At 39.5% G+C, this 22,998-nt stretch overlaps 1 protein-coding gene across 8 annotated transcripts in view; it reads left to right on the plus strand.

Moving 5' to 3' along the window:
• Window positions 1-2,419: 2,419 nt before the first annotated feature.
• The window catches only part of MTFR2 (mitochondrial fission regulator 2), a 90,784-nt gene continuing 70,205 nt past the window's right edge, over window positions 2,420-22,998 (plus strand). For 7 of the 8 annotated variants that reach the window (XM_057527791.1, XM_057527794.1, XM_057527792.1 and 4 more), the window contains exons 1-7: window positions 2,420-2,772; window positions 3,391-3,503; window positions 7,392-7,496; window positions 7,981-8,093; window positions 9,396-9,631; window positions 11,418-11,778; window positions 16,727-16,901. In XM_057527791.1, the coding sequence (XP_057383774.1) occupies window positions 3,441-3,503; window positions 7,392-7,496; window positions 7,981-8,093; window positions 9,396-9,631; window positions 11,418-11,778; window positions 16,727-16,901 (1,053 nt within the window). In that variant the 5' untranslated portion in view covers window positions 2,420-2,772; window positions 3,391-3,440. Of the gene's footprint in view, window positions 2,773-3,390; window positions 3,504-7,391; window positions 7,497-7,980; window positions 8,094-9,395; window positions 9,632-11,417; window positions 11,779-16,726; window positions 22,603-22,998 lie in introns of those variants that run through there. The other variant, XM_057527797.1, reaches the window with a different exon arrangement.

The following is a 22,998-nucleotide window of genomic DNA, read 5'->3' on the forward strand; positions in this document are numbered from 1 at the left end:
GAAGTTAAGAATTGGGGTGGCATCTGACAGGCTTGAAAAGGAGAATCTCAAGTGAGCCTACTAAAACGGGATTTTTCCTCTCCAATAGTGAGCACAAGGTACCCACAGTAAGGATTAGAGAGACTGGAATACTTTACCTCAGTGAACTCTCAAAATGGACCTGTCAAGGCAAGACTCCTTTTAAGGACGGGACCCCACACTGAGGAGAAAGTACTGAAAGTGGAATCCTAATTCGCAGGGTAGACACGGTGGATTGAGAAGGCCTAGATTCAACTGCGGGAGGGGAACACAGCCAGGAAAATCTTAGAAAGCATGCCATCAAATATTTGAACACTACTCGAAAATGACAGAAAAGGTAGAAAAGATTTACTGAAATTCTGCATCATTCTAAAAGTTCACGAAAGTAATTTCACTTAAAAGTAATAGAAAAATATTAATGTCAAATCTCGTAAAAGGTTGTCAAGATGTGGTATGTATGAATGCTTTAGTAAACAAAATGGAGGAAGGATCACTGAAGAATTAATTTTAGAGGGAAATTGTCAGCAAAGCATTCATGGAGATGTAGCATTTGACCTGGGCCTACCGTGCTGTTACCGAAATCAAAGTTGAATATTGAGCTCTATTAATAATGCAGCCTGAAGGAGGCTTTAGTACTACTGGTTTCCCTTCTCATGCTCTCAAGGGATATTCTCCTTTTGGACCTATTGTGTGCTGTTTGATATCAGATTGGAAAGGGAGGAGGCTATAAGATCATTATTTATGAAGGCAAAAGGGAAGGATAAGGAACTTGAGAAAATGCTATGTAGGGTCGCTGATCCATTTGCATTCTTTTACATTTGTCCAGCACCCCTCTCCTGCTCCTTTAATCCTTATCTAGCCTAGACTACTGGACCTGTCACTATAATCACTGTTGTTCTGCCAGTTTCTTCGTTTCAAATCATTCTTGGTGTCTGTTTTCTCTCATCCCATATCCAATTATTTTATTCAACAAATATTCAAATAATTTATCCAATTATTTTATTGAACGCCCATCAAATATACCAGGCAGTCTTCTAAAGCGCTGGAGATACAGCATGGGTCAAAACAAATTTCCTATTCTGGAGTTTTGTTTGGCAGTAGGTGGAGCATAAATATACATGGTATAAGTGCTATAAGGAAAAATAAATCATGGAGAGAGAGTGGAGAGAGATGCTCTTTATATATATTGCTCAGAGAAATCATCTCTGAGGTTTCTACTAGAATGTAAGCTCCAGGAGGGCAAGGACCTCAGCTGCCTTGCTCATTACATTCCCTGCGCTTTAGAATGATGCCTGGCACATAGTACATTCAATGTTAGTTTAATGAATAAATGTTGTGGACACAGAGAAATTAGTTGAAAAATTCTCCCATTTTTTGATTGTGTTGGTCAGCAGCAGACATTTGATCCTAAATTATCATATGTCACTCCAATGCATTTCTCACTGAAATACTAGAAGCAGTAGCTTTTATTTTTAATAAATTAATTTTATTTATTCTTGGCTGCATTGGGTTTTCGTTGCTGCACGCGGCTTTTTCTCTAGTTGCGGTGCGTGGGCTTATTGCTGTGGCTTCCCTTGTTGCGGAGAATGGGTTCTAGGTGCATAGGCTTCAGTAGTTGTGGCACGTGGGCTCAGTAGTTGTGGCACACAGGCTTAGTTGCTCTGCGGCATGTGGGACCGAACCCGTGTCTCCTGTGTTGGCAGGCGGATTCTTAACCACTGCGCCACCACGGAAGCCCAGTAGCTGTTGTTTCTTATGAAGCCAGTAACCTCAGATCAGAATTGAAAATTGGGATATCACCTGCCAGGACTTGGTGGTCACTTTACCATCGTAGGCTAGGCCAGATCAGCATTGGCAACCTGGATAACCTGGAGCGTTTCATGAAGGAACATTCTAAGTACTGCAATGCTGCAGATTCCTCGATGACAGCGTTTAGCATCTGCTAGTCGCATAAGCATATAATAGATGTTTACTGAATAGACGAATGAGTTATTAAACAAATCGCGACATCCACGGCAAGCGGACTTGGGAGAGCGGCCCCACTTCGGGTCTGTATGTAGAGGATGACACACTTTCCCTGCGAAGATCTGTGTGGGGCACGAACTCCGGATCGTGGGCCTGATCCAAGGGCCATAATGGCTCCATACTCTGGGCTGTAGACAACGGTATTATGAGAGCACCCGGGAAACCTAAAGACGAGTCTTGAGCATGCGTCATCGTCCCTGCGCGGCCTGCCCCGCCCACCTGCTGCCTCTAGGCTTCTATTGGCTGCCTCGCTAAAGGTCCGCCCTCTTGAAGGAGGAAGACACTCAGTAGCCAGTCTAAATAACCGTAAATAACCTGACGTCATTCCGTAACCAGTCACAAGCAACGATCTTCAGCCTTGTCCAATGAGGTCGGGCACGGGTCATGGCCCGCGGAGTTTAAGTTTAGTCGGGGGACGCGGAAGTGGCGAGCCAATCGTGGAGGCAAGGGACAGGTTCGGTGGCGCACGGGAGGAGAGCTGCGCTTCCAGCCGAGTTACCCCGGCTGAGTGAGGGGCTACAGGGCCAAGCCCTGGGCCAGTGGAGGCGTCGTCACCGCCCGTGGCAGGCAAGCCGAGGCGCGCGGGCGGACACGTGTGGACGTCTGAGCGCTCCTGGACGAGGAAGAGTGCACGCCGGGCCTGGTCCTCTGCGGATTCCGCGGCAAGGTTCCTTAAAGACTGCAGCTTGAAGTTCCTGTGGTTGCTGGGAGGCTGGGCTTCGGAGGAAGGTAAGCCAGGCGACCATGCTGGGTTAGGAGAGACGCCGAGGGAGCTTGGGACCAAAGCGAGTGATGTGACCGGGCGCTAGTCTCGGCCTGTTGTTTAGTAGTTACGTCGCCTATCTGGGGTTCATATTCTTTAAAATAAGCGAGGAGAGATGGGTGGTACTCCGCTACGTTAGTGAGGAAGAGCTACCGTTCCTTTTGTCAAAGCCTTGAGTGGGCCCCCTGCCTGCTTTCAAGGATGGGTTGAACTCATCCCTCCTAAGAGTCTCAGCCCAAAGCTTTCGGAGAGAGGGCGCATCGCTGTTGCAACTAACTTGAAGGCTTCCCTGCTAAGTTTCCAATTTCGCTGATTGATATTTATTAACCAGGTCCCTTCAGAGGCTCAAAAAAATCCTATGAATTTTTAATGCAACTTAACTGATAAATTGAAGTTTCTTTTACCAACCCTTCCCCATTCCCCCATTCCTCTTTTTCTCTCCTCTCATTAAAATAATGCTGGCCAGAGAGATTAGTTGATGGTGTAATGTGTAACGAAAGGGGTTTTCCAGTTATTTAATACAATTTTGTGCGGCAGTTATTTATTTATCAAGAGTAATGTTTTCTAATTTTTTTTCCCTTAAGGTATCAAGAAACAATGTTTCCTTAAGTTTGCTTCTGTATTTGCCTCATCAATGTCATTCATATTGAGTATCTTAAGAGAGATGCTGGAATATTTTGGTGTTCCTGTAAACCAGGTAAATGTCTTTTAATGGATTTGAATGAACCTGTTGTATTTGTTTGAGGTCTTATTTTGGAAATGATTTATATGTCAACATTCAAGGCAAAATTGTTACTTCTCTATAGGTGTAACAAAGGCGAGTTTCCTTTAGTATAGCTTTGATAGTTTGAGTTAAAAAAGGGATAAGATTATCAGGAACCTGTTTACTTGATAGGGCAAATGCCAACAAAAGATACAACCGAAGCAAAAGATAGACATGACCTTCATAGATAAAATATTTAAAAAATATCTAGTGGCTTTATTTAAGGTAATTTAAGTTTGATACTTGGATATAGAATGGCAAGTTATAGCTCAGCAAATTCAGAATAAATAGTAAGGAGAGAGGTTGGCTTAGGTGCGAGAAGTATAAGCAAATCAAATTTTGTCTATTTATTGAGTAGCTACGACATCTAAGACAATATGCATGTTTCTGTAGGTGATGCAGAGTAGCAGTACATGGTTCTTGTATTCATGATGCTTAAAATATAATATGAGATATAAGAAACATACAGATAACTATAATACAGGACTGAATATAAGAGAGACACAAAAATATTAGGGGGGCTTACAGAAAATGGTCAAATTGTTGCTGTTTGGTGTGGTGAATTAGAATAGACAAGGATAATTAGAAGGTTTTAAACAAAAGTTGAAAAATGATGTAGGCATTAATATAAATGGACAATTCTGTACGAGAAACTACTTTGAGTAGGGAGATAAGTCATATATGCTGTTGGAATATATAAATACAAAGGTCCTGCAGATAATTGGATATATGGTTCTGGAATGTAGGAAAGAAGAGATTCAGATTTGGAGTTATCTACATTCTTTTGATATTTGACTTTGATGACGTAATGGAGGATGTCACTGGATGTTATTGAAGCATTTTGAATTTCAGAATTGAAGAGATTAAAGATAACAAAGACTGAGTGATTGTTGAAGATTTACTTATCAGTAGGTTATTGATGCCTTTAGGGATTTCTGTAGATGGAGAGGGGCAGCTGAACTGTAGTAGTTTGAAGAATGATTGAGGAAGGGAAGTGGCATCAGCAACCTTCTTTTGAAAAGTTTGTGAAAAGAATTTGACAGAGGCCATCAATCTGAAGGAAAACTGCTTAACCCAAAAGAGCATGTGTTCTTGTTAATGGATAGTGGGAAATTAAGTTGGATAGATAGAATAGGGCCAAGTGGCAGAGGACCTTTGAGGGTGATTGGAGAATGAATACGCAATTCATGGAGTATGTTATGGCAACTGAGCTGGCAGAATTGATGGAAGATTGTGAGGCTGGCTGATGGAATCAGTATTTAATGATTAGAGCCAGGTGCTTGGATATGATCAGATAAATTCAGAACCCTTGCCATTTAAAAGCAGAGGAATGGCATGACTTTGTGCAGAAGATTCTATGTGCTGATGACTTTCAAATCATTCTCTCTAGCCCCAGTTTTTCTCAACTAGTCCTATGGCTTTGATTTTTACCTGTCATGTATTCTGTATGCTGATGATTCCCAAATCCATCTTTCTAATGCAGGTTATCTCCTAAGTTTTAGAACTGTGTATCCATCTGCTTACTGGGTGTTTCCATGAGGATGCTACCTCTATATCTGTGGCTTATAATAAACTTCGTTTTCCTTATGGGATCTTAGGAAAAATGAAAAGTCCAATTTTTAATGCTTTTTAAAGAGAGAAAATGCCTCCTTTGTGTCGAAAGCACTTCCAAAAGAACAAACGTTATGTCATATTTTGGGGGAGGTTCCTGTGGGAATAGTTTACACCAATATGGGAAACTCCAAGCTAAAGGACAAAGTTATTATTTGAGTTATAGAAGCACATTTCATTTCTATTATCTTCTCAAGAACTGACTACTAGAAAATGTATTCCACTGTACGTAAAGCATTCTTTTTTTTTCTCTTTTTTAAAATTGAAATATAGCTGATTTACACTATTGTGTAGTTTTAGCTGTACAGCAAAGTGATCAGTTATATAATATTTCAGATTATTGTCCATTATAGGTTATTACAAGATATTGATATAGTTCCCTGTGCTATGCAGTAAATTCTTGTTGCTTTTCTATCTTACACACAGTAGTTTGTATCTGTTAGTCCCATAATCCTAATATAACTCCCCTTCCCTTTCCCCTTTGGCAGCCATAAGTTTGTTTTCTATGTCTGTGAGTCTCTTTCTCTGTTTTGTATATAGATTCATTTGTAGTATTTTTTAGAGTCCCCATATAAGTGATAATATTTGTCTTTCTCTGTCTGACTTATTTCACTTAGTATGATATTCTCTAGGTCCATCCATGTTGCTGCAAATGGCAATATTTTATTCTTTTTTATGGCTGAGTAATATTCCATTGTGTGTATGTATGTGTGTATATATGTATGTATATCTATATCTGTATCTATATCTGCCACATCTTCAACCAGTCATCTGTTGATGGGCACTTGGGTTGTTTCCATGTCTTGGCTATTGTAAATAGTGCTGCTATGGACATTGGGGTGCATGTACCTTTTTGAATTAGAGTTTTCCCCAGGAGTGGGATATTGCTGGATCATATGGTAGCTCTACTTTTATTTTTTTAAGGAACCTCCATACTGTTCTCCATAGTGGCTGCACCAATTTACATTCCCACCATCAGTGTAGGAGGGTTCCCTTTTCCCCACACCCTCTCCAGTATTTATTTGTAGACTTTTTGATGATAGTCATTCTGACCCACATGAGGTGATACCTTGTTTTTTTGATGTGCATTTCCCTAATAGTTAGGGCTGTTGAGCATCTTTTCTTGTACCTGTTGGCCATCTGTGTGTCTTTGCAGAAATGTCTATTTAGGTCTTCTGCCCATTTTTTGATTGGGTTGTTTGTTATTTTGATACTGAGTTGTATGAGCTGTTTGTATATTTTGGAGATTATCCATTTGTCGGTTGCATCGTTTGCAAATACTTTCTCCCATTCTGTAGGTTTTTTCATTTTATTGATGGTTTCCTTTGCTGTGCAAAAGCATTTAAGTTTAATTAGGTCCCATTTGTTTATTTTTGCTTTTATTTCTTTTGCCTTAGGAGACTGATTTAAGGAAATATTGCTACAATTTATGTCTGAGAATGTTTTGCCTATGTTCTCTGCTAGTTTTATGGTGTCATGTCTTACATTTAGGTCTTCAAACCATTTTGAGTTTATTTTTGCGTGTGGTGTGAGGGAGTGTTCTAACTTCATTGATTTTCATGTAACTGTGCAGCTTTCCCAACACCACTTGCTTTTCTCCGTCGTATATTCTTGCCTCCTGTGTCATAGATTAATTGACTGCACATGGGTGGGTTTGTTTCTGGGCTTTCTGTTGTGTTCCATTGATCTATATGTCTGTTTTTGTGCCAGTACGACAGTAAGTAAAGCATCCTTAAACTGTTTAGGGCCTGCTTCATTTATTCCCCTTTTTATTTCTCCTTTAAAGGAAATTACTTGAATATACTCTGTATTACTTCACTGCTTGAGAAATTGAAATTGTCCATTTTTCATTGGGCCCAAAGATGGGATTTTTAGCTGGGAGGAGGGGAGACAATTTTTCTGAATAAAGTTCTCCAAGATATTTTGCCATTATCAGAAATAAAACAGAATGAATTTGTGGTGCTTTCTCAAAAGATCTTTCTTCCTGGAATCTGTATATGTTAACTCCCATCCCCCTGCTTCCCACTTTTTTAAAGACAGATATGAATAAAGTTTAAATCTTTGAAGAAAATACTTTAGAAGTATGCCATTCTATATTTTCTTTTTAAAAATAAATGTTATTGCATATTTTACATTTTTCCCATAAATAATATCAATATAAACATGCTCAATAGAGTACTACTTTTTAAACAATGCTTTATGTTTAAATAGGTTTTGCAGATTTGGGAAAATAAAGACTATGGATCAGCTAGGAGTATTGTTCGTATTATTGGGAAAATTCTTCCTTTAGAACCTTGTCCCAGGCCTAATTTTGAGGTAAGTCAGTCAACATGCATTGTTTAAGCACCATGTGTAAAATTATCCTAGGTACTCCTAGGGACATAGGGTAGAACAAAAGAAGAAATGTTTCCTGCAAGCCAAAAACCTTTAGTTTATCCTGGAAACAAGTCATTTCACGTGTGTCTTTGTCTTTATTTTTTTACGTAATTATATACAAAGATTGGCAGATGCAAAGCAACCCTTGAGTAGCTTATTTTATTTTTTTTTGAGTAACTTATTTTATTCTTCTAGTTTGTGTTTTATGTTGGATGACATTCACCAGGGGAGAGAATATTGCCACATGTGTAGACTTTAGAATAATTATTTTCCTCAGTTTTTTTTCTCTCTAATAGGTGTATGTTTTTCTATTGCATATCCTTTTTCCTTTTCACTCTTGTGGATTTTTAACTTACATAAATAGTTTCCACGGGCATGTGTCTTTCCCCGACTCCCTGACTTTCTTTTTCCTTTTTTCCTTTAGCTGATCCCACTCTTGAACTCTGTGGACCCAGCTAACTGTGGATCTGTAGTTCCATCTTTTGCTGACGTTTTGTATGTGATGAATGATGAAGAAGCCAGTTATCCCAGATTTCGGTAATTTTTCTACTTATCTTGGAAAGTGGGGTGTGGGCTATAATCTGAATTCTTCCACATGTTGAAGTATGTTCAGACTGATCGAGCCTTTTTATTTTGTCTACCTCTGTACTGCGCTGTGTCCTGCTAATGTCTTCCTAATAGGGATGACTGGTGTTTTCTCATTTTTAGCCAGTTTTTTCTTTTTCTTTTTTAGTCTATTTTATTTTTATTTATTATTTTTGGCTGTGTTGGGTCTTTGTTGCTGTGCGTGGGCTTTCTCTAATTGCGATGAGCTGGGGCTACTCTTCGTTGCGGTACTCTTCTCATTGTGGTGGCTTCTCTTGTTGCGGAGCACAGGCTCTAGAGTGTGTGGGCTTCAGTAGATGCGGCGTGTGGACTCAGTAGTTGTGGCTCGTGGGCTCTAGAGCGCAGACTTGGTAGTTGTGGCGCACGGGCTTAGTTGCTCTGCGGCATGTGGGATCTTCCCGGACCAGTGCTCAAACCCATGTCCCCTGCATTGGCAGGTGGATTCTTAACCACTGCACCGCCAGGGAAGCCCCTAGCTAGTCTTTCTTAATGCACATTTAAACCTCACCCCAGGCCTAGGAAGGAATGATATTAAAAGGATATAAAAATCACCATGTTCATTTTTAGGAGAAAGCTCTTTCCTATACTAAATACTATATTTATTTATTTTATATATTTAGCCAAAACTTATATAGTGTTTACTGTTTACCAGGCAATGATGTTAAATATATTTCAACATTTGGATGTTTTACCGTTTGGTAGTACTAACTTAGTTGTTAGTGTATTCAGATACAGGCTGAAGTACAAAAGGGTCAGTTATTCAAAAAAACTGGCTAAATTTATTCTATATCAAATTAGTTTATAAATTTTCAAAAAATTAGAATACGGTAAACTTACCCCAACATAACAGGGAATCCTGTAGGACCTTATATTCCGAATATGTAGAATTTCTAAATAAATTAACTTTATTTCTAAATAAATCAATTTGTACTGTGTTTGAGGTTAATAGATAGGATTATTATTTTTGGTTTACAGTCTGAAAGCAAGATGTGTTCCTTCATTCACTGACTGCTTATTGGTCACCTATTAAAGGCAGCATTTGTTCTGGGTACTGAGAATATAAAGTTACATAAGATGTTGTTTGTCCTCAGTGAGTCTAGAGACCATTATAGGGTAAAGAGAGCTATTTTGATTTTGTTTTGGTATCTTTATTCTTTAACTGAAAGAATTTATTTCTAGAAAATTTTTCTTCCTCCTTCTCTCTCTCTTTCCATTTTTTCCTTCCACCTACAGAAATAGTATATGGAAAAATGAAGAAGAGGAGAAAATTGCTTCTTTCCATCCTTTGCAACTAGTTGAAGATCCACTGACACCTGCTCTAAGGCATAACAAACCAACAAAAAATGATTGGCCTGAAAGTGAAGCTGCAATTAAAAAAATAGCTGCCCTTGAAGATGAGCTAGCTTTTCTTCGCTCTCAGATTGCTGCAATTGTGGGAAGGCAAGAACTGAGAAACAGTACAAATTCTGGTAAGTAACGTTGGATTTTTATTTCAGTTGGATGATACTCATTTAGTATTTAAGTCAGTGTGGTTCTGAGTAAGAAAAGAATGTTTGCTGCTAATGTATCTTATGAATGACATTAAATATGAAATGATGTTGGGTGTATATATGTATTACCTCTGATATTTATTGAGAATAAATTAAGATGCATTTGTAGTGACAGGGATGGCTTTGGTTTAAAGAAGAGGTAGCTATGCTGCCGAAGATTGTAGTTTTGTATTTAAAAGCCTGTTTTCTAAGTACAGTTGTCCCTTGGCATCTGTGGGATGTTGGTTCTAGGAGCCCTGTGGACACCAAAATCTTAGGATGCTTAAGTCCCTTATATAAAATGGCATATTTACATATAACCTATTCATATCCTCTGTCCTTCCATATACTTTAAATCATCTCTAGATTACTTATAATACCTAATAAAATGCAAACAGTTATAAATACAATGGAAATGCTATGTAAATGGTTGTCAGTGCATGGAGGATCAAGTTTTGCTTTTTGGAACTTTTCTGGAAATTTTTTTTTTTTTTCATATTTTTTCTTTTTTAAAAAAATAAATTTATTTATTTATTTATTTTTGGCTGTGTTGGGTCTTCTTCTCTGTGCAAGGGCTTTCTCCAGTTGCGGTGAGTGGGGGCCACTCTTCATCGCGGTGCGCGGGCCTCTCACTGTCGCGGCCTCTCCCGTTGCGGAGCACAGGCTCCAGATGCGCAGGCTCAGCAGTTGTGGCTCACGGGCCTAGCCGCTCCACGGCATGTGGGATCTTCCCGGACTGGGGCACGAACCCATGTCCCCTGCATTGCCAGGCGGATTCCCAACCACTGCGCCACCAGGGAAGCCCTTTTTTCATATTTTTTATCTGCGGTTGGTTGAATCTGCAGATGCAGAGCCTGAGGATACGGAGGGCTGACTGTAAGCTTTTCTAACTCTGTAGAAAAGTGTTGGAAATTTAAGCGGAGGGATGCATTAATTTGAGACAAGAGTATAGGTTTGAGGCTTCATATATATATATTTGTAGTTTGAAGTTATTGCTGCTATACTTCCACCAAATCTAGGTGAATACTGTTTTCCAGATGATTCTTTTAAAAATTTTTAGACATGTGACTTGCTTTAAATAATATACATACACACACAATATCTGTATGTATATAAAAGCATCCATATAAACACATATATAATTTGTGTATAACATAATATTTATATAGTATTGTATATTTATAATTTATATTAAATATTATATATACTACTATGTAATAAATGAGATATGATATATACACTTTTTTTAAGGCTATCATATTACACATGATTTTAGGAGCAAATCTGTTGTGAAAAAGTTAAGTATTTGGTACCCGTCTTAGGCTCCTGCCTAGAAAATATATGCTTGGGTGTTTCTACAATGTCATCATAGAGTGAACATATCAGTTTGCATGTTTCTAGCCACAAGTTGTTGATCATGTTTTAGCTTTTGTAAATAGAGGATGAAATTCAGATTGTATGTGAAAAAAGCACTTGTAATTTTCTCTTTAAAATGCATTCTCCTCCTTCCCCTACACAGAGAATCCTAATTGGATTAAAAATGAATTTACTGTTTGCTTGACTCTTTCAGAAATTACTAAGCAGATGGGATTGCTTCACCTTCTTGGCCACAGTCTCATTATTTTAGTAGCATTACAGAATTGTTTCTGTTTTGATTCTAATTAGTGTTACGTGTTATATTGGAGAAAATTTTGCATGATTTTTCAACAGACCACATTTTCTTTAGGCTCCTTGGACTTGAAGAACGACAGGCCTAGTGGTTTGGGACAAATGCCATCATCAGGGACTACTCAACTGAGTGTTGAACCAGATTCGTTTTCAAGTTCAGTGTTTCCCTCTCCTCCTCCTCCTCCACCACCGCCTCCTCAGGTTTCTTCTCTACAGCCTCCATGTTCTCCTCTTGTGCAAATAGCATCTAATAATATTTGTGCATCAGATAATTCAGCAACTGAAGTGAAAAAACAGCACCCAGATACTAGGAAAACCAATGTTAGTCATCATTCAAAAAACCAGAAAAATAAAGATGTTCCAAACATGTTGGATGTTCTGAAGGATGTGAATAAGGTTAAGCTACGTGCCATTGAAAGGTATGTTGTCATAATTTGAGAAATGAACCCAAATTTTATCAGTGGTGTTTAAAGAAATTATTATATTTATCAAAGTAAACATATATGTCTTCTCTTTGATTCCTCTTTACCCCAAATACACCTCGAGAGAGAATCATTTTCAGTTTTTTGTGACTCTTTGTTCTAGTGTCCTATCTCCATATTTTTGAAACAACGTACTACTTTTGCTATTTCTTGATATTTTAGTTATATTTACTTGCAATTGTTAAAAATCTGGAATACGTCCTCTTAGACATTCTACCCCCTAACACACATGCACACACACTTCTTATTACATCTTCCCGATATGGTTAAGTTACAGTCTTTCCTTAAATCCGTGTTCAGAATTTATATCCTTACTATAACAGTAAACATTCACAGGTAAGCCATTTCATATACATTTTGTTTGTTGGCTAATTTTATTTTTTATTGCAGTTAATAATTGCCTCCTTGAATCCCCCCACCCCGGAAATCCCCTCCCGGAGCCCTCTGTCCTGTTCTAATCTCACTTGTTGCTCTAAACCTGCTGCATTGTCATCCTAAGGATTTCCTTCGTCATCATGGACATTCTCTTTGTCCTGTGTCGCGTCACCCATTTCCTGGGTGTCATATCTTCCTGCAGCTTCCTGAGGAGTGCATTTAAGACCTTGTATATCTGAATTTTTTTTTTTTATTCTCACACTTAATTGCTAGTTTGGCTGCGTATATAATTGACAGAAAATCATTTTTCCTCAGAACTTTGAAGACATTATTCCATCGGTTTCTAGCTCTCAGTGTTCCTGTTGAGAGGTTAACGTCGTTTTGATTCCTGATACTATGTATGAAACCTGTTTCTTTATTCTTGAAGCTTTTAAGATCTTCTCTTTGGTCCTGATGTTCTTAAATTTCATGGTGATGTGCCCTGGAGAGTTCTTTTTACGTCCCTCATGCCGAGCATTTACTTCTCTTTACGTCCCTCATGCCGAGCATTTACTTCTCTTTACGTCCCTCATGCCGAGCATTTACTTCTCTTTACGTCCCTCATGCCGAGCATTTACTTCTCTTTACGTCCCTCATGCCGAGCATTTACTTCTCTTTACGTCCCTCATGCCGAGCATTTACTTCTCTTTACGTCCCTCATGCCGAGCATTTACTTCTCTTTACGTCCCTCATGCCGAGCATTTACTTCTTTTTACGTCCCTCATGCCGAGCATTTACTTCTTTTTACGTCCCTCATGCTGAGCATTTACTTCTTTTTACGTTCCTTATGCTGAGTTCACTTATTGATTGAACTCAATCAGTTTAGAGTTTTGTGTCCTTTATTTTTGGAAATTTCTTATAACATTTTTCTGATAATTTTCTCCTATTCTTTCCTTCTGTTCTTTTCTTGGAAAGCCTATTAGAAGTTTGAATGCCAGAATTATTTGTCTTATCTTCATATCTTTCCTTTACTGTTTTCTTCTCTTTGCTTTTTTTTTATTGTACTTTTGGAGAAAATTCTTTCTAACTCTTCTATTGTTTTTCCTGTCATCACTTATTTTTGGGGGGTTTGGGGGGGGTGTGGGGGACTGTGCAGTTTGTGGGATTCTAGTTCCCTGACCAGGGATTGAACCAAGCCCTCGGCAGTGAAAGTGTGGAGTTCTAACCACTGGACTGCCAGGGAATTTCCCCCGTCATCATATTTTTAATTTGCGAGACCCATTTCTTTTTCTTTGAGTGCTCCTTTTTTATGTCTTCTTGCTTTTGTGTGTCTTATGCTACTGAAAATATTAACTACAGTTTTATTCTAAGTTTTCTTTTGCTCTTGAATTATGTTCATTTTTCCTGAGTTCCTTTTCCTCTTATTGATTTTGGTCTCCATTTATAGTTTTGGAGCCTTATTTAAGTATCTGGTGATTCGCAGCTATGCATTTATATTTAAAAGTGAGGCACGGAAAAGCTGATTGAAGCTTCTTTGTGTGAGGTGGGATTGCCAGCTGGTGGGCTTCACAGTGATTGAGGAGAGGACCTTGCCATTTTGTTAGCCAGATCCCATATTTCAGTAGCTGTGTGTCTTTTCCTTGGGACTAGAGAGTTTTTCTAGAAAGTTCTTCAGTCTCCTTCTTGGTCAGGAGAGTTGGGGATTACACAGGTGGTGCAAGCTAGGTAGTTTGAGAGTTGAGTGGGGAAAGGGCAAGGGAGGAGCGTATCATTCCATATGTGGACTTTTCCTCAATCCCTCTGTTTTCAGGAAGGCAGCTTACCTCCCACTCTCTTCACTGTCATCAGCTTTCCAGCTTTCAACATTTTGTTGCAATTCTTATCTACTCTCTCCTCTCGTAATCTCTTTGTCTTTGTGGGTGTACATCTTTTTCATTTCTTTGCTGTCATTTTAGTAGGCTTTCACAGAGATCTGCCATGTTCACCTGGAAATTCCTCAGTGAAGTTTTTGCTGAGAAAATAAATGTATTTTCTATGTAATAGTGTTAGGACAGATAAGTCATTTCATTATTAATGAGGTTATGATTGATCCTTGTATGAGGCAGCTAGTACAGAGAAAAATCTTATGGTTGTAGGTACACGTTTAGTCCCAACTAGATCTCTTACTGGTATCGTCGGGCCCAGTCAGTGTAAAATGGTGACTCTGTGGCTGTTACCATCACTGGAGAAATGACTGAAACGTCAGTAGACTCCACCGTCCACCCCTCTATTCTCTCATTTTTCTAACAACTGATCTTGTTGCATACATTACTGCTAAATCCCACGAGACTTCCCACATCTTTACATTTGCAAATTTACTACCCATGTTCTCTGCCTTCCATCTTGTTATTGCAAATGAAGCATCCTTGATCATGTCCATGCTCTCCCCTCGGTCGCTGGTTCCCCTTCTCTCTAAGCATTTCACTTAAAATTCTCTCTTCTGTCTCTGCGTCATCAAATTTTCCATCTTTATTCTTCTCTTCACATTTGAGCACTTCCCATCTTCAGAACATGTATACCCTCAGCTATTATAGTTTCTCTGTTCCCTTTCTGGTATAAATTCTTGATGTTGTTTATAGTTTGTTTCCATTTCTCACTGCCTTCTAGTCAATCTAATATGGTGTCTGTTCCCATCACTCCACTGAAAACTGTTTTTGTCAAGGTCTCCAGTGACTCCATGTTGCTAAATTCAATGTCAATTCTCATTGCTCTTCTTACTTGACCTCTCAGCAGCGTTTGATACAGTCCTCAGTTCCCTCCTCCTTGGAACACTTTCTTCACTTGGCCTTGAGGAAATCATGCTTGGTTTTCCTCTTACCTCACTGTCCACCTCTTATTTCTTTGCTTATTCTTTCTTCTGGGCCTGGTCTCTAAATGTTGACATGTTCAATGCTCAGCCCTCAGCCCCCTTCTCCTCTCCACGCACATTGTTTCCTTGGGTGATCTCATCTAGTCCTAGGCTTTAGATACCAGCTAAATGCTAATGATGCGCACATTTATTTTTCTAGCCCTGACCTCTCCTCTGAGCCCCATGCCTACTTGACATCTTCATTTGCCTGTCTCACAGGTACCTCACGCTTCACATGTCCAAAACAGAACTCTTCCTTCCTACCTGTTCCGTCCTCTACCTTGAAAACTTGTTCTTTCCCCAAGTCTTTTGCTTCTCAGCAAATGGCAACAATATCACCCTCAGTCCAAACATCTGGAAATCATCCTGTTTTTTCATTTCCTTTCTATCCCACATCCTTTCCATCAGCATACAGCTCACATTTATGTACCCTCAGTGGTCCTCACTGCCACCTTTCAGTGTAAGCCGCCATCTTTTTTTTTTTTTTTTTTTTGATGTGGACCTTTTTTTTAAGTGTTTATTGAATTTGTTACAATATTGCTTCTGTTTTATATTTTGGTGTTTTGGCCAGGAGGCATGTGGGATTTTAGCTCCCCAACCAGGGATTGAACCCACACCCCCTGCATTGGAAGGGGAAGTCTTAACCACTGGACCACCAGGGAAGTCCTGCCGGTGTCTTATATAGCTTGGACTTTTGCAGTCGCCTCCAACCTGGTCTCTCTTTTCATTCTTGCCTCCTTATCTGTTCTTCATATAGTAACCAGAGTGACCTTTAAAAATTGAAGTCAGATCATGCCGTTCCCCTGCTTAAAACCCTTTTGTGGTTTTCCATTGCGCTTAGAATGAAATCTTGACACCTTGCTGTGGCCTGGAAGTCTCTCTGGGATTCAGCCCTTATCTCTCTGACCTCACGTCCTACTTCCCATCTTACTTAACTGCACTCCAGCTGTACCTGTTTTTCTTTTTTCTTTTCTCACAGTTGCCAACCTCCTTGCTGATGCATCCACTGGATGATTACACTAAAACTGACTGCTTGTCATTTCCTTAAAGAGAATGTCACCTCCTTTAAGAGGCTTTTCCTCATCATCTCATCGAAAGTGCTTTCATCCTAGCCACTATCACATTTCCCTCTTTTATTTTATCCACAGCACTGGATAATTGCTGTCCAAAATGTTCTTGCTTACTTGTTTTGGTGTAACACTCTCCTGCCACCAGAGTGTTCTATGGGAGTAGGATACTGCTCTACCCCTGAAGCATAACATAGAGCCTGGTAAAATAGGGGGCATTAAGATTGAATGAATGAATGAACAGTTAGCCTGAAGTTTTTCTTTTCTTGAACTCCATAGTCCTTTTAAAAGTTCTTAAATATTTCTTTAAATTTTTCTACCCACTGGAAAATTAGAAAATAAAAAATAAAGATGATATTTGATAAATCCCAGGTTATAACGGATTGTGGTAGAGCCTCACATGGGTTCTCAGCTTTCTGATTCCTAATCCATTGTGCCCCCCAGATTTGTTTTTATTACAAGGCAAAACATTCCAATCTCTTGAAGATTGTAATATATTATGCTTATATTTCTGCTGTGTTTGTCAATAAGGAACTTGAATTACACAAAGTTTTAATTTATTCCATTTTTTTTAAAGGTCCCCTGGAGGCAGACCCATTCATAAAAGGAAAAGACAAGACTCACCTTGGGATCCAGTGTCTTTAATATCCCATGCACTTAAGCAGAAATTTGCATTCCAAGAAGAAGATTCCTTTGAGAAAGAAAATAATTCTTGGGAGTCTTCTCCATTTTCTAGTCCAGAAACTTCAAGGGTGAGATTATAAGGTTAAATCTTCAGTTTTTCTAATGCGTATTGTTCATGATGTATCTTTGCCTTCAAGTTCCTTGAAGTAATTAATTATGCAGAACGGGCTTAAAATTGTTGATGCTGTGTGCTGCTAATGTTTCTGTTGTTTGTGTTGACTTTCACGTTCATTTTTAGCTTTTAGCATACTATGAAGTTTTTCTGAGGTAAAACACTTGATTTGAAAAATACTTGTGCATAAGTTTATAATGGTTTATCCTGGGCGCGTGCTAACTTGACACTGCTGTCTGCAGTATGAACTGGGTGTCTGAAACTTTGAGAGGACCAGAGAAAAATGGTGTGATGGATTCAACCTAACCATATTTAAATGTGAATACTCCCAATATTTTTTCCGGTCAAATATGAAGTTTGGATTATTTAGATAAATAAGACATTAACTGTGCTTTTAACAAAGCAGATGAGGTCATAATTACGTCAATGACCATGCTCATTGGATACTTAAAAAAACTCATATTTCAACCCTTGACCCTTAAGATTGCTTCTTTCTTTTTTTAAAATTAATTAATTAATTAATTTTGGCTGTGTTGGGTCTTCGTTTCTGTGCGAGGGCTCTCTCTAGTTGCGGCGAGCGGGGGCCACTCTTCATCGCGGTGCGCGGGCCTCTCACTATCGCGGCCTCTCTTGTTGCGGAGCACAGGCTCCAGATGCGCAGGCTCAGTAGTTGTGGCTCACGGGCCTAGTTGTTCCGTGGCATGTGGGATCTTCCCAGACCAGGGCTCAAACCCGTGTCTCCTGCATTGGCAGGCAGATTCTCAACCACTGCGCCACCAGGGAAACCCAAGATTGCTTCTTTCTTGAAGCGTCTTTTCTTTCGTTTAGATATAATCCAAATTTGGGGGGTGGTTTTCCATCTCATAAACTAGTTGAGGTAGTAAATAAGAATAAGCCTTGGGAATGAGAGGACAGTGAAAGATGGACAGCGTATAAAGTCCAGTGGGTGGCATTAGAGTGGCGGACATCAGTCAGACAGCAAAGGAGATGGAAAAACTGAAAAGCAGATGGCAACTCAAAGAGCACAACAGAGCAGGGGAAAATCGTTCTACTCAGTTTCAGCATGTGTGTGATTTCTAAGTTACCGTTGTGCCTGTACAATAGCTGATGCTTATCATGTTGACTCAGAAGATTATATTCTTAACTCTAAGAAGGCAAAAAAGTATATCGTTTACTTTAGAACTGTTACATTTAAAATTACAAATGTGTCTAAGTGTTCAACATTTGCATAGAAATTTGTAACTGGCAAAGTACTTTTTTTTTTACTCATCTCATTTGACCTTTGCAGCAATATTTTTTTTCTATCGAAGTATAGCTGATTTACAGTATTGTATTAGTTTCAGGTGTACACCATAGTGATTCAGTATTTTTGCAGTTTATACTCTATTATAGGTTATTACAAGATAGTGGCTATAATTCCCTGTGCTATACAGTATATCCTTGTTGCTTATCTATTTTATATATAATAGTTTGTTAATCCCATACCCCTAATTTGTCCCTCCCCACTTCCCTCTCTCCTTTGGTAACCACAAGTTTGTTTTCTATATCTGTGAGTCTGTTTCTGTCTTGCATATACATTCTTTTTGTTTTGTTTTGTTTTTAGATTCCACATATAAGTGACATCATACAGTATTCGTCTTTCTCTCTCTGGCTTATTTCGCTAGGCATAATATGCTATAGGTCCATCCATGTTGCTGCAAATGGCAATATCTCATTCTTTTTTATGGCTGAGTAATATTCCATTGTACTTGTGTGTGTGGGTGTGTGTGTGTGTGTTTGTTTGTGTTTGTGTGTGTGTACCACATCTTGTTAATCCAATGATCCGTTGATGGTCCTTGGGTTGCCAATATTTCCTCTTTTACACATGAGGAAAATGAGCCTGAAAGTGGTTAAGTGATCTGCCTGTAATCTGACATCTAAGTGGCAGAGCAGTGAATAGAACTTGGTTTATTAAAATTCTAGGATATTTGAAAACCTTCAGTTATCTGAGAAATTCACTTAGGTGGAACGCACAGTTTCCCAGTGATAGTGGATCAAGGAGGTATTACTGGTTTGTCTTACACTGTTCACTATTCTTTTTGCATTTTCTTTCCAGCCAACTACAAGCATCTTAGAGAAAGAACCATCTCTTTCTGTAAATTTTATAGCACCTTGCTTAGGGCTGGGCACATAGAGACTCAAACTGTAGTCTGTGGAGAGCTCAGTCTGTTTAGCTGTGACTGTCTTGCTCACTTTCATGTCCTCAGCCCTGACTGAGCACAGTGCCTGACATGTAACCCGCTCTTAAACGACTACTTACTGTTGAATGAATTAAGCCTCAAAGGGTTATTTGGTGTTTGTGTTGCCATTCTTTTTTTACATCAGAATAGTTTCTGTGTTAAATATTTGCTTCATTTCAGTTTGGACATCATATTTCACAGTCAGAAGGACGTTGAACTAAAGGAAGAACTGACAAACACAGCAGGTGTAGCCCAAGCCACGAGCTACAGGGCTTGTGTCTGCACCTGCAAGGCAGGATTGCAGAAGTATGCCAGCATACTTATCCCTACATGTGAAAGGATCTCATCTCCTGTTAGTGAAGTTAAATGTAGTCTATACACTGGGGTATATTAGTGCAAAGGTCTGAAGGAGAAGATCTAGCAGTTAACTGGCTACTGATGGTAGTTAGGTAAATGGATCTTTTTTTTTTTCCATGTATGTTAATGTTATTAAAAGCTGAATGTATACTTTGAGTGATTCTCCTAAGAGCTAAATAGTAAATGATTTAATGTTTCTCATTAGAGAACAGTAAGGTCTCATTATAAGGTAACAGATGCCATTTAATGGATTAAGAAAATGTAAACTAAGTCTGTATTGTACTACTCAACAGATGATAGTACGTTTGGATTTTTAAAAACAATTTCTTAAAGCAGTTATGACTTTCTAACTTAAGAGCCTTTGAATCTTTTAAAAATTGGTAGTGATCTGGTTCACTTGGCCTCCAGCAACTTGGAGATTTTCAAAGAATATAAAATTATAATTTGTTCATTAAGATAGTCATACTTTGAATCATAGATTGAACCTCCTAAAAAATCTTTCTGAGGTGATAAAAGAATTATTCTTAGAAGCTGATTTTGACCGTTAAATGCTAGATTGTAGAAGTATTTAAAGAATCTTGATAAGTTTTGCCTACACTTGCTATGTAAATATGTACACCTACCACTTTATTTCCTCTGTTCCTTTGTAAATAAGTATGCTTTTTTGAACCTGTTTGTGTTTCATAGCAGTTCAAAATCACGTTCTCTCCTTACTACATTTAGAATGTCTGATCTTTTTTGGGGAAGAGGGTTCTGTAGTTAGTTTCTTGGGCAATGCAATGAAACACACAGAAGTTTGGAATAGGTATTTTGTCCTTCTGCCAATACTAATGTGGTGTGGGAATTTAGATGTTTCCCTAGAAATGGAGCTTAGGTTCCATTTGGAGGAACTCAGCACCCACCCATTTTACAGGCTCTCCCCTTTCGGAAGAGCCCAGCTTGCCCACAGGTTTCATGTTACTGTGGTAGAGAGTTGGCTGCCTGGTAACCCCTATTTCCGACCCCTTTCTCCTGGCACCTTCCCGTTAGGGGTGGCTCTGCAGCAACCATCTTAAAGCCACGAGGAATGGGCTTGAATCACAGAGATGTGAACCCTGACATCACTGAGCTGCTGAACTAACACCAGCAAGAGCCATCTCCACACTTCTTGTTACATGAGAAAGAGAAATAAAAAAATGTGCTTTGTGGGTTTTCTGTTACTTGCAGCCAGAAGCATTCATGATGATACAGCAAATACAGCAGTGTGACTTCCATACCGGCCTGTTAACTCCTTCTGTGTGGTTTTCTGATACTTCTTATCCTGTTCGGTAGTTTGTTCTTGCCGTTGTTCCTGCCCCTCCTAGACATTGCTCCCACCCTGCCTTTTCTTCTCTCTTGTCCTTGTAATTAGAGTCCTCTTCCTCTGAAATAACCGCTTTTTATCCCCCGGGGTAGTCTTGCATTTTCAGTTTTATAGTTTCCTTATTTAGAAATGTTTAAGGAACAACCCCTCCCCAACAGCCAGCAGAAACCTCTGGAAGATACCATTTTCTGCTGAGTGAAGTCCATTTCTTAAGAAACCTCAAGTTAGTTTTTTGGGGGGGCTTTTCTGTTCTACTTCAGAATGAATTTCCTGCTTGCCCAAAGCACATGTCAGCACCACGATGCATCAAGATTGAGTTGACCTTAGATTCACCTCTATTTAGAAGTCTGACTTCTGATGTCCTGGGGGACACGAGACCATGCCCTGAAATTCCCCTTTGGGAGGCCTTCTGAATAGCCTACACTTGGGCTGCTGGTGACTTAATGTTGACTGTAGAGTTCGTGAGGGTTTAGGCTTTCATCATGAATCTGTCTGTAAATTATCTAATACCTAAGTGTTATTTATAACATTTTATTCTATTTTAAACTTGTCTGAACATATAGTGAGTGCTGAAACTTTCTGTTCTTGCAAGGTATATAAACGCCAACTTCTTTTCCTGATTCTAAAGCATTAATCCTCCCACTTGCCCTAGAAGAGTCCCTCCTCTCTCCTCCCTTTTCCTCGGATGCCTTAAACTAAGTTGCATTCTCCTTCTTGATTGGCTGCTAGTTAATCCCTAGAAAAGAATCAGGGCATTTGACAAAACATTCTAACACTATTTTATATTGGAAAAAATACTGGTTTTGTAATATAGACCGCAGGAAGTTAAAGCTGTTCAAAATATTGACTGGTTGAGACGTGCAGATGATAGCAGTGATTGTCAAGGCAGGGAGGGGAGATGGGACTTCCTAGGAGGATGCAGCAGCATCTGGAGGGCACCCCTAAATTGAAAATAGTGGCATGGAACTGTTGTGGGGATGGAGTATCAAAAGACTTTGCTTTTACAATGAGAATGCATTTGTGCTTTAATTATGAAATTTACATAAAAATTGGATTGGGAGAGAATTACTTGGAGGATGATTTAGATGGGAGCAATGGGGAAAGAAGACTTTTAAATGTGTTTTGCTGGATATTAAGCACAGACTCTCCTTAGACTAGAGAGGTTACATATGCAGTTGCCTTTGTTATAAATTGAAAATCAATAAAACAAAACGAAAAACGGGTCAGTGGGAATGAGGTGTGAAATTTTTATATCAAAAAAGGGCTATTGCAGGTTGGATCCTCTGGGAGGCAGACTGTGAGATGGCGATTAATGTGAGGAGGTCTATCTGGGTGTGTTCTCAGGATCACACCCCTGCAAGGGAAGGAAGCAGGATTGGGTGAGGGAGAAGTTGGGCTGTAATGCAGCCTCGGCAAGGGCCTCAGCACACCCTGGAGGGCGCTCTGAAGCTGGGATAGCCCTCATAGTAGTCTCCCATTGCTCTGAGGGTGCTGGGTCTTTATGTCTTCACATTGACCAAACATTGAGGAGTGGGGCATGACCTTGAGCAAGGCATCCTTCAGCCAAGGGCATTTCCACAAGAAGTTTATCATAGTGGTGCATCACAGTCCATTAGAAGATTAGTCATCCACAGAAGACATGGGTTCCAAAAATGTTGTAGGGCCCAGCCTGCCTTCCACTGCCATTAGCCTTCAGTAGTATTGACTGTCCAGAATTACCAGAACCCATTCCCCTGTCATCCTTCTACCAGGCTAGTTCTTTTTTTTTTTTTTTTTTTACAGTTTTTTTTTTTTTTTTTTTTATAGCTACTTTACTTATTTATTTCTTTATTTTTGGCTGTGTTGGGTCTTCGGTTCGTGCGAGGGCTTTCTCTAGTTACGGCAAGTGGGGGCCACTCTTCATCGCGGTGCAGGGACCGCTCTTCATCGCGGTGCGCGGGCCTTTCACTATCGCGGCCCCTCCCGTTGCGGGGCACAGGCTCCAGACGCGCAGGCTCAGTAGTTGTGGCTCACGGGCCCAGCTGGTCCGTGGCATGTGGGATCTTCCCAGACCAGGGCTCGAACCCGCGTCCCCTGCATTAGCAGGCAGATTCTCAACCACTGCGCCACCAGGGAAGCCCCCAGGCTAGTTCTTA

Source organism: Balaenoptera acutorostrata, chromosome 14, assembly GCF_949987535.1.
Source record: "Balaenoptera acutorostrata chromosome 14, mBalAcu1.1, whole genome shotgun sequence".
In the NCBI taxonomy this organism is placed as follows: domain Eukaryota; kingdom Metazoa; phylum Chordata; class Mammalia; order Artiodactyla; family Balaenopteridae; genus Balaenoptera; species Balaenoptera acutorostrata.